Below are 13,117 nucleotides of genomic sequence, written 5' to 3' on the forward strand. Positions count from 1 at the left end.
ATTGCTGAGTTTTACTAAGTATGTTATGTTGATGCTTTTATGCTCTGGGGAAGCATGTGTGACACTCTGATCATGGATTACTATTTAAATTATTTTATTAATTGTCGATTCAAAGATTAGGGTGTTACACAAAGTAAGAGACTTCCAATGCTCAAAAACAAGTAAGAGACTTTTATGCTCAAGCACACAAGAACGAGACTTCCAATGCTAGAGCACACTATCACACCGCGAAAAATACCCGAGTGCATCGCGCGCTCGAAATACAACAGAGTCGCCACTGAATTTTATTTATTCTAAGAGAAATGGAAAATACCAATAAAATCCAAATGGAAGAGAAAAAGGATAAGGAACTCGTTTATACAAGGGGAAGGTATGAGCAACCCTCACATCTGTTGTACTCAACGGGAACCGTTTTGGTTATTCTTTGTACATATGGGTGTTATTATATAAAGGTTAATTGTGGTTGGTTTTAATTAAGGGGAAAAATAAGTTTTTAATTAATGTGCTCGCCAAGATTTTAAAATCACATGCCTACGTATTCTCATGGTGTAATGATAAAATCAGAGCCCCGTAGTTCGTGGGGTAAAAAAAATTGTTTGTTTGTTGATTTTAGGGAACAATGTTATAATTGTAAACTAGAAGTATTTTTGATGTTAGATGTTTGATCCTGGTCTGGATGTTATATGTTTTTAGTCTGACTGCTAAGCAATGGATTAAAACAATTCTTTTATGAAAAGAAAATGCTCTTTGGATAAAGAAAAGTAAAGGTTGGTGAAGGTGGTATCTGACCTAAGGATGTGATGTCTGAATAAAAAATGAGGTGTCTGAACCAAGAATTAGGTGTCTAAACCAATAAGGAGGTGTCTGAACCAATATAGTGTTGTAGAGGCTTGCCTCAACCAGAGGATCAAGGCAGATAAATGGTGTCATACCCTAAATTTTTCGCTCCTAAAGTCATTCATTTATGTTTCATTCATATGCCTTTCATTCATCTGCATCCCATTGTTCAATGACCATTTCATTTGGTCATTAAGTAGTCTTTAGTGCATAGGTCAACAATTTTACTTTGCATCAAATCATTTGAATGTTTTGGTTAGACCATGGCATTCAATGTCAAAATACAATTACATTCATTTTAATATTCACTAGTTATCCATTGAGAGCGATTGCTTTTGGATGTCATTTGAAGTAATCAGCTTTAAATTGCATGTATACACCACATTTTTTAAGGTTCTTCTTTTGTCTAGATTCACATGCATTCATTCATTCATTAATTTCTTTTCTATAGACAAATACAATTTGAGGATACTTGTAGCTCATTCATCATTTTACTTTCAATATAATATAGACATTCATTTGTCTATTTTCTTATGTTGTGATTCAAAAATGATTTTGCAATTTTTAAAAGAGAAGTCATTTTCATTACGAATTTCACAAGTTTCAAGCATTCCTTACACTAAAACATGAACCATTGCATAACCAAGACCTATGATTGAAATCTAAATCTACATCACTAAAAACCATAAAACCTTTACACATAAATCTAATTTCCAAAACTAATTCATTCCAAATTTTCCAATGACTCCATCGTGTAACACCCATTTGTAGTAAATTATTTTATTTTAATTTAATTATAATTTTGTGTATTTATTTAATTATTATGTGTGGATAATTAAATAAATGTGGGTGAAAGTGAGGGTATATGACCTTATGGTAGGTTTCGTACCCCAAAATTTTCCCTCCTCTTTTCACTTTTCATCTGACCCATGACTTGAGATTCATCTGCATTTATTCATGTACATCATGCATTCATGTTAATACAATCTCATTGATTCAAAGCTTGTGGTTAATTAAAATTAGGGTTTTGCTTGGGTATTGGAGTATGGCTCATCGTGTGAGGGGAAAACCTAATTTCATGTTCTTTTAGACTTTGGTTCAAGTAGGTCACAATCATGACACTCATTTATGCATTCAAACCCTAATTTTCTTGGTTGGGTCTTGGTGGACCATTGGGGCCTTGAAACCCTAACTTTGTGGGTTACTTTGGTTTGAATCTCTATGGTTGCTCTAGGTGATCATGGAAACCCTAATTGTTTGTAGGTAATTTGATTGAAACATTATCGCCCATTTTATGAAGCTTTGGATCATATGGTTTTTAACCCTAGTTTTGCTTGGTTCATGTCATTTTTTATCCATTGATTTGCATGCTTGATATTCGTGGATATTTAGCTTATATTTTGATCATGAGAAACCCTAATCCATTGGGAGCAATCCTAAACCCTAATCCTTGATTGTCGGGTGTTGTCATTCTTCTGGCTTGCTTTGATCTTGAAACCCAAATTTTAGGGGCTATGGAGGTTTGAGCTTGTTTATCCAGCCTTGGTGCTTGTTTCATTCATTTGGCTTGAAGCCCTAATTCATGCATAGTGTTATTTGGTCCTTGTGGTCTAACATTTGGTCCTTAGGTCATTTCATACTAAACATTTGTTTCATTCTTGGTCCAGTACCATTCAAGATCAAATCCATTAACCTACCTTTTATTTTAAATCACATGTTCATCTCAAATCACATTTTCGCAATTCTTAGTTGCTTTTCATATATTTTCAATTCATAATCATTCAACATTCAAAAAAAAAATTGACATTCACATTCAATTAACTTTTCTTTAGTTTTTCATTCAATTCAATCTAACAATTCAATTCTCATTCAATATTCATAATGAATCTTTACATTAAACCATTTTAATGACATCAATTTTCAATTCAAACTTTTCCATAACAATTTCAAAATGCATCCACATACATTCATGATTAACTTTGCATTTAAACATTACATTCAATACAATTAATTTTCCATTAGACTATTCAATTAAACTTTCCATATAGATTTTCAATTCAAATCTTTCCATAGCAAAGTTAAAATCCATCAATATTTATTACATTAAATTTATTACAATCAAAACATTCCAATTCAAGTTCAAAATACATTTCAAGTATACATAACAAATCCACTTCCTATTTACATCTTCATACATTTTTTTCAAACAAGAACCAAGTTCAAGTATGCTTCCATGCCTTCTTACCTTGAAACCATGACCTTTGATGAGCCAAGTTATTCTTGCACCACCATGACTTTCGAATTCCCCACATAGCCAAGAAACACTCCATGCATAAAGTGTTGTTCCTACAACCAAAAAGCCCAAGCAAATGAGTTCATTCACCCTTCCAAAATCCTGCAAAATTAACAAGCCAAAACCAATCATTCAAAGTCATGAAAATCATAAGCCAAAACAACATTTCAATTGAGTTTTTACTAAATGTCATAACACTGTTTACCAGAAAACCATACACCCAAAATACTAAAGTCCAGGACTTCGTATCCGGTCCTACAAGTAACCCTCATATAGGAAGGCTAGAGATTGTTGCACAAAACAACAGATACAAAGAAGAAAAAGAATAATCAAGGTAAGATTCATGGTAATCGAGTGTGAATATATTCACAACCGCATTTTGGGAAGGCCATAACTAACAGATCTGTATGCGACATCATTAATAATACACTTGAAAGTGAAGTTCCATAACACGGGTAGAAAAACATTATTTCAGCAGGAAGAGAGGGACCAAGAAGTCGTACCTTTTGAAGAAATAACGAAGGTATAAAGGTCATAATCCCCCATATATTTCATCAAAATCCTTTTTAAAAGTGACTCGTTAAATATCACCATAATAGGGGTACGATTTCCCAAATTTGTACAAGAGAACTCACATTATGCGTACAAAAAATACATGATTTGTTTTATTGGTCAGCGAAGTAAATGATAGGGCTTAGGCCCGAGGTAGCTTTCAACTTGTTAGCCCTCCAAATTAACTTCCATATGTTGATCAACATTAAAGAAATTAGTCGATTATATTTCTAATTGGGTATAGGAAATTATCATTCTAAAGAATGGTCTCAAGTGGTGATAAAGTTCCTAAAGAAAATATCCTCATGTTTTGGAGTGCCTAAAGTTTTATTCATTGTGCAAGGTACACACTTTCTTATCCACTGGATGGAAGGATTGTTAAGGAAGTATCACGTCAACCCTTAGACAAGTGGCTAAGTGGAAGTTTCTAATAAGAAAATAAATCATTTCATAGAGAAGAGAATCACTGTTTCAAGAAAATATTTGTTTATCAAATTAGGTGATATTTTGTGAAAAAACACATAACTTTCAAAACACCATTAGGTATGTCTCCTTAACAAATTAATTATAATAAAGCCTGTAAATTACCTCTTGAGCTCAAACGCAAAGGTTTATGGACCTCAAATCTCTTAATTTTGATCTTTCTAAAAAAAGAAAGTCTAGAATTCTTTAACTTAATGAGTTTAATGAACTTAGAGACTTTTCATGCGAGAATACCAAAATTTACAACAACAAAAAGAAAGACTTGATTAAAACATTCAAAAGAGAAAATTTCGAGAACAATAATTGGTTTCTTCGTTTAATTTTATATTGAATTTCTTTTTTGAAAGCTAAAGTCCATATCATATGATCAGGACCTTTCAAAATTTAAGAATTTTTTCACATGAAGCTATAGAGCTTGAAAATGAGAAAAACGACTAAACATTTAAAGTCAATGGCCATAAGCTCAAACACTACCATATAGAAAATTATGTGGATAAAATTGAATACTTCACTATGTAAGGGGAGTGATGTTAAAACACACTACGTTCCCGCATAATACAATGTTCCCTCAACGATCTACAAACGTGTGTGTTTGAGGGAAACACAATATACTCCTCAAGGAATCCAAAACATAATGAGTTATTTGGTAGACGACTCAGCAACAACGTTAGGCTACTTGCAAGTAACGAAAGATTATATGTTTATTATAGAAGATCTGACCATCTCGAGTTGATTATATATATATATATATATATATATATATATATATATATATATATATATATATATATCACTCTTAATCATGAAGAAAACACGAGTATTATAGCTACTAATATATATATATATATATATATATATATATATATATATATATATATATATATATATATATATATATATATATATATATATATATATATATATATATATATATATATATATATATATATATATATATATATATATATATATATATCACTCTTAATCATGAAGAAAACACGAGTATTATAGCTACTAATGAATTATGATATTTTTTTGATATATCGCTATGAATTCATTTAAGGAATGATTCTGATTTGTTTTGTTTTTTAGTTATATATTTATAAAATTAATAATAGAATAAATTTTATTGTTGATAATGACATTATTTTGAACTCATTAAGCACTTCTCAACTTATATTCATATTGTAAATGGTATATGAAAAGAAATATATCTATTAAATTATATATAACTGCCATGTCTTTTATTGATTTATATTCTTAATGATAGAACAGTAAATAGATATTTTAATGTGTTTATGAAGTAGAGAATCATATATTTTAAGATCCATATAATAATTACTATTTCTTATCATTGAAAATAACTTACAAAAAAATACACACAATCATGAGGAAGTAGCTAGCAAATCCATTTGGTTTTCCACAAAAAAACAAACAAACATCAGGAAGTTGCTAGCAAATCCATTTGGTTTTCCACAAAAAATACACAAACATTATTCAGATTCTTGCTTCTACATCTTCAATCTTTCTTTGACTCAAACCGGCTATAAATACTTCTAAATTATAATAATGGACACCAAAATACTTGGTCCAAAAATTTCAAAATTATAGAAGGTTTCTCATAGAAGATTTTCCATACAAGTTTGCATAAACAATCCTTGTTCGGAACACGAGAAACATGCTTAAGGCAGTCGCAACAATGCATAATCCTGCCATGATAGATGAAGTCAGGAAGAAGCATATGTAACCTTCACACTTTAGCTGCTCGCCACTATTAAGAGCCTGAGAGACAATCGATCCTAAATTCAAGTGTCCGCCACCATGAGCTTGTTTTTCTGCTTCACGGTCATAGATTCTGCTAGCAATGAGACTAGAGAAGACGAGAGTTCCAACTGGGTTTGCCAGTGTGAGGAAATTGTATAATGCACCAAAGTTTCTCAAACCGAATAATTCAGAGGCTGTAGCTGGAACAATTGCCCAATGTGCGCCATAACCAAGTCCAACTAGTAAAGTGCCAACGTACATTGAACCCGGCCATCCCATGCCGATGAAAAGATGACCAATAGTCATAACTAGTTGAAATGCAGCCAATGCAGCTGGTCTTGGATATGTATGATCCCTGCTCAAGTGAAACACAACAGAATTTTAATAACTATGTTAGAGATCTTGAAAAGATCATGGCCCTGTTTACATAAACAACTTAATCATTATGGCCATGTTTCGATAAACATCTGTGTTTATGTATGAGATAGAGTTGTGTGCAATCAAAACCCTGTGAGTGTACACAACCATACACATCTAGATCGTTTCATGGCCTATATTTCAAGCTCGTAGTTTAGGTTTAAAAATATAAAATCTATATTGAAATTTGAATCATCTGATCAACATCATATGGTCTAGATGTAGCTGACGACACACAATCCAAATCCATCAGAGAGCTTAAAAAAATAAGTTCAAAACAGTTTATGAATATGTTATAAGCTATTTCCATAAGCACTCCTAAACAGCCTTAAAAGTGTTTATGCCGCCGGTAGATAAATTCAAAAAACTCAATCCAAACAAGTCCTATAAAACAAACTTAAGGGGTGGTTCGATTTTCTTTTTCTGCTTTTACTTTCCAGTTTTAAACAGAAAAATGTCGCATAAATTTCATTTTGTTTCTTGCTTCAAATTTTGTATAGTCTTTCAAACTTTGATATAGTTTTGTTTCAACGTTTTGTATAGGTGACACTGAAAACAATACAAAGAAAGTTTTCATGGTTTTCTATACAGAACTTTGAAAACATAAAAAAAAGTGAAAACAAGGTGAGATTTATGTAACAAAAATTGTTATCTTGGAACCAAACAAGCTAAAAATATTTAATAAGAGTATGAACTGATTTCTTACTTGACAACAATCTCGGATATGTAGCCACCTCCAACACGTCCAAGAAAGTTCCAAATACTGATCATGGAGACAAATATATGTGCATTGTCATAACCTAGAGATTGACTCATCTGACCGAGATTATCAATTACGGTCAAACCAGATCCAGAACCTAAGACCATGGAAAGAAAAAGAAGCCAAAAATCAGCTTTAATCAAAGCTTGCATCAACGTAAAATCTTCTCCTCTATGTGGTCCTCTTCTCCGCTTAACCCTAACAGCTCCTACTGCAGCTGCTTGTAGTAATCTCGATTGTAAATGCGCTATACGTTTCTGTCTTTCCAATGCAGGGAGCAAGTCCATATCCTTAGGCTTCTCATCTTCCAACTCACTTAATATTACTTCATCAGAATCAAGTTGTGAATGTCCTTGTGGTTCTAGAAGTGCTTCTTCCTCTAGAGGTTTTTCAACTGGTCCGAAAGTTAACGACAGAGGAATCACAATTGGGGTGAGGAGAATCAGAAAGAGGATACCAGTAAAAATTGTGATAACAGTTTCACTCAGATCAACTAAATCTTGAACAATCATAACTCCCATCATATAAGCAGCCAACAAGAGGCATACACCATAGACAAGTGTGAACGATTTTCCGTCCGATGGACGCACTTGTTTGTGACCTCCGACCGGTCTAACAATGAACATAAGACCAATTGCTACCAAGGATGGACCAACAGCAACCATAAATATTAATGATGCGTGATCAGGGGAATGTATAAGTACATATATCTGTGTCAATATCGCACCACTCAAACCAGCAAAGCCTTTTAGAATACCGACGACAGGACCTCGGCTTTTCGGGAAATTTTGCACACAGGATACCAATGAAACTGTGTTGAAGTAGGTTTCACCGTTTGTTCCAATAAATATAAGAATACAGATCTGCATACCAATAACAACTAATAAGATAATTTGGATAGCAAGGTAAATAAATATATTAAAAGACGCCTCTTAATGCAATTATAGTGCTTATTATCTTATGATGATTTCGTTGTCCTGAAACATACACTCAGAAAATCTTGACATGTCAATGAGAGTGATGGATATTAACCAACTTATGACCTTGAAGAGACATCAACTATAAGATGTCAGTACTAGGCATAATCTGGATAGCACTAACACCTTGGATTGAAGGTTTATCCAATGTCTGACACCAACACAACACTAACACGTGTATAACATTCAACCACTTCCCATTTCTTAAATTATTACCGGTGTCTAGTGCCGGTATAAATGTCGTGTCTAGTGTCCATGCTTATGTCAGTGTTCCAAAGCAGATAACTAGATAAGGGCATCCTCCATTTTAAAATGAGGTCACTACTAGAGTCCAAATTTTAAACAGATCCAAGTTCCAACTTTTAGGTACAATGTTGTCAAGTGTGCCATATTAAATCAAAACTTTCTAAAGGAATCTTGGAAAGTAATTAAGACATAACTCATTAAAACTTATTGCATAATCAATTTCCCAATTGCAGTTACAAAAAAAAAACACACAAGAGAGACATTCTAGAATAATCCAAAAGAAGAATAGTTATCTATCTTGTGACCAAGATTTGGTATCATTCCACATGCTCACATGGGAGACATCTGACAGATAAAGCCAACAACCAATTGAGTAAAGTTAAATTCAATTAATCATAAAAGTTTCTGGTCAGCTTAAGATACAAATTGTTTCAACATGCCATTTATTTCACTTTTTCAAAAGTATGCTGCAAATCACTACATTGGTATAATAATGTGAAACAGTCAAACTAAAGTAAGCATAAACAAGAATCTACTGATGAAGATATGCCATAAAAAAAGAGGGGAAAATAAAGATGAAAACAAACCTAATGAAAATTTTCCCTAGCCAAAGTTCAGTAAAAGGGAAATAGAATATTCATTTAAGAGGATTTGCCTGTAAAGGACCCTTTTAGGTTTAAAGTCCCTTCTTTTTCATATTGAAGAAACAAAACAACCCTTTATTCCAGGTATTAAGGTCCCAAAGTTTCTTTAATGAAAAAGTTACTTTTTCATAAATAATAGATTTTGGTGGACATAAAACCCGGATATACCAAAATCAAATAAAGAAATTATAGCAGAAAAGAATTCTTGAAAACTCATTTTAATCGGAAGAAAAATATATTAAAAGTTGTGTTTGGATTGATAGAATGAAATGTAATCGACTAATAGGAATGGAATATAGTCAAATTTCATTGTTTGGATTTGTTGGTATCGGATGGAGCGGAGCAAAGCAGAATAGAGTAGTATCGATTCCATTCCATTCTAACCACAATATTTCTTCCAAGATTTGGGCGGAATGAACAAATCCCATTGTTGTTGTAAAACATCCAAACTATAGGATGAAATATGCATTCTACTCTACTCCATTCCGTTCCTTTCCATTCTATTCATATCAAGATATCCAAACATATCATAAATCTTGTTCGAATTGACAATGAGTTTTGCATAATCGCGATATGTATCACCGAGTCAAATGAAACATACTCAAATACTCAAAGATCATCTACACAAATTTCAAAACCACGTGAATTCATTGCTACTCAACAAAAAAAAATTCAAAATTGCATTAATTCTACATTAGATCAGACATTAGAGTATATACAATAATAAATACAACTAATTTGAGAATCAATGAATGAAACAACAAAGTCAATCATGAAAGAAACAATATATTCAAAGTTTCAAAAAATACTCACAGCCCATAAAGGAAGAGTAGGAGCTTGGCCAGTAACAATCAACCAAACCCATCCATACCCAAGGAGATTCAAACAAGCCCCCACAAGCAAAGCCCCCCAAATAGGCAAAACCTCACACAAAATCCCCGTTACAAATCCCACACAATCACCAAGGTCTTTGGCAACCCCCAACATAGCAAGCTGCTTTTGATTATAACCAAGCGAGCTCTTAATCACCGGCGAAATACTTCCAAACAAGTACCCAATACCCGCCCACGACTGTAACCACATTGCTCCAACAAAAACGAACCATCTACTCTTGTATAGGGTTACTAGTTTCTCTTTAAATTCACCCATTTAATGAAATCACAACAAATTATAACACTGTTTGATGAAAAAATGGAATGTTAGATTGATGAAGAAGAGGGAGGTGAGATATATAGATAGCTATAAAACGGGAAGGTGGTGCTGAGTCTGCTGACTGAGATGAGGATGATTGAGATGATGAGCTGGCGGCGATGGTTTTATTAATAATATAATCAAACAATTTGTAGAAAATAATAAATTGTGATCACAAATGTGAAACATGAATTTATATATTAAGGGTGGCGGTGGCAACGATTCATTTTCTAAAAATAATGTATTTAACTTATCAACTTCTCGCAAGAGTGTCCAGGTGAATTTACTGGTTTAACCATATGGGCGCACAGGTTAGTTGAACAGTAACGACAAGTCATTCGGCATAAACAAAACTTTTTCATGTTCTAATTGTTTATTATTGTATTTTTTTTTCTTTTTTCAATTATATAATTATAGATATAATTGTTTATTATTGTACAGGTACGCGGCATGATATATTTCTATACTACCTACTTATAAATATTTTAAAATAAAATGCTCTTTAGTTTGGGATCGTACCCATATTCAATTAGACATAAAAAAAAAAATATGATAAATAGATTAAAAATCAGTAAAATTAAATAGATATAAACACGAACATATATAATTAATCATTAAAATAAGCTGATTTAAAGATAAGGAATGATTAATCACTAAAATATCATGTTCAATTAATAATTTTTTTTAGAAAACCAACTTTTTAACGTGCATAAATTGTTTGATTCTATTAACAAAATAAATGTTAGAGATGTTAAAGAATTAATTCATTATTTATTTTGTGTGTAAAAAGTAAAATAGTTTTTAAAAATGTATAATTATTAAAAGATTGTTCGAAGAATTTTCTTCTTCATCAATTTTATTATCATAAAATATTTTATCTTCATTAAAATAAATTTTTAGATCCGCCATGGGATGTAGCGGGTATTTTAGTATCCACCGCGTCCATATCCGTCCAATGTATATTTATATATTTTGATTTATATTATTATATTAAATTATATATCTATTTATTTTAAAAAATATATCACAATTAAATTATTACACACTTTGATATAAGTATTTCATTGTTACATAATTCGACGGTTTAAAATTTTTGTCCATATTAAAATATAAAATGATATGGGATATTTTAAATTGATTAATTTTTTTATTAGAATTGCGGGTAACAAATACGGATATGAATATTTAGTAACCCATAAGATACGGGTACGATTGTAAAAATGAGTATTCATGCGGGTATAAACTTATATATGAAGATTTTTTCAAACTGCAAATATAGAGATTAGGGATGACAAAAAAAATTCATATCCACTAATATCTATATATAGATAAAATTTGTCACAATATGAGTTGGATATCTTAATATATATTTGTGGATAAAAAAATAGATATTTAAATATCTAGTTTTTTTATGTCCAATTAAACTGCCATAATTTTTTATCTTTCCTATTTATCTTTCAATCCGATTATCTCTCTTTCGACTGCAAATTAATTCCCTCTCACACATGTATTCTCTTTATTCCTACTTATGTTTTCACACTTAATAGTTCAAGATATATATTACATTAAAAATGTCCACCTTGGCATTGTAAATTGTTTTTATTTCCACTATTGAACTTCTAGCCTACAAAAATTAAACAAAATATTCCCTTAGACTTTGTTTGGATGGATGGAATCGGATGGAATGAAGCAGAATGAGATGGAGTAGAATGATATTTCATTGTTTGGATTATTTAAAATTCGATGGAGCGGAGCGGAATGGAGTGGTATGGATTTCATTCCATTCCATCACTTACCACCATATTTCTTCCCCTTCAATTTGGGCGAATGAACAACTTGCTTTATTCCGTTCTAAAATTTCCAAACAATTGAATGAAGCATTCGTTTCACTCTGCTCCATTATGTTCCGTCCCACTCCGCTCCACTCCATTCTGCTCCGTTCATTTTATGATATCCAAACATAGCCTTAGGCTTTGTTTGGATTGATGGAATCAGATGGAGCGGAGCGGAATAAGATGGAGTGGAATGATATTTCATTGTTTGGATTATCTAAAATTCGATGGAGCGGAGCCGAATGGAGTGGTATGGATTCCATTCCATTCCATCACTTACCGTCATATTTCTTCCCCTTCAATTTGAGCGGAATGAACAATTTGCTTTATTCCGTTCTAAAATTTTCAAACAATTGAATGAAGCATTCGTTCCGCTCTGCTCCATTATGTTTCGTCCCACTCCGCTCCACTTCATTCTGCTCCGTTCATTTTATGATATCCAAACATAGCCTTAGGCTTTGTTTGGATTGATGGAATCGGATGGAGCGGAGCGGAATGAGATGGAGTGAAATGATATTTCATTGTTTGGATTATCTAAAATTCGATGGAGCGGAGCCGGATGGAGTGGTATGGATTCCATTCCATTCCATCACTTACCACCATAGTTCTTCCCCTTCAATTTGGGCGGAATGAACAACTTGCTTTATTCCGTTCTAAAATTTCCAAACAATGGAATGAAGCATTCGTTCCGCTCCGCTCCATTCTGTTTCGTCCCACTCCGCTCCACTTAATTCCGCTCCGTTCATTTTATGATATCGCGCATTAATAAAAATATATAACATTTTTTAGAGAAAAAGAATGTACACTAACGGTGTAAAATATTTTACATTGTCAACCAATCACATACGTGTATACCGCCAAGTCACACGTTTAATTTTAAAATATTGATATGACATGGTAGAATGTTATAATTCTATTAGATGATTGTGTAAAACTAATTTACACTAATAATGCACTACTTTTAATCTCTATTTTTTATATGAATATATATTTTTTTAAATATAGCATGTGAAAGTTAATAGTAGTAAGTTATGTGGAAGTTAATAGTAGTTTAAATGGAAGTTATTAAGTAAATTACACAATAATGTAAGGGTAAAAGTGATAGAAAATAGGCTACATAA

The 13,117-nt window shown here is 32.1% G+C and overlaps 1 protein-coding gene across 1 annotated transcript; it reads right to left on the reverse strand.

Moving 5' to 3' along the window:
• Positions 1-5,497: 5,497 nt before the first annotated feature.
• Positions 5,498-10,363, reverse strand: LOC127128231 (protein NUCLEAR FUSION DEFECTIVE 4). Its single transcript, XM_051057455.1, has 3 exons — positions 9,787-10,363; positions 7,053-7,969; positions 5,498-6,284 (listed from the first exon to the last, which is right to left on the reverse strand). Exons 1-3 carry the CDS (start codon positions 10,120-10,122, stop codon positions 5,771-5,773), a joined length of 1,767 nt encoding a protein of 588 aa, XP_050913412.1. The 5' UTR covers positions 10,123-10,363; the 3' UTR covers positions 5,498-5,770.
• Positions 10,364-13,117: the final 2,754 nt, after the last annotated feature.

Source organism: Lathyrus oleraceus, chromosome 3 (assembly GCF_024323335.1).
Source record: "Lathyrus oleraceus cultivar Zhongwan6 chromosome 3, CAAS_Psat_ZW6_1.0, whole genome shotgun sequence".
Lineage (NCBI taxonomy): Eukaryota > Viridiplantae > Streptophyta > Magnoliopsida > Fabales > Fabaceae > Lathyrus > Lathyrus oleraceus.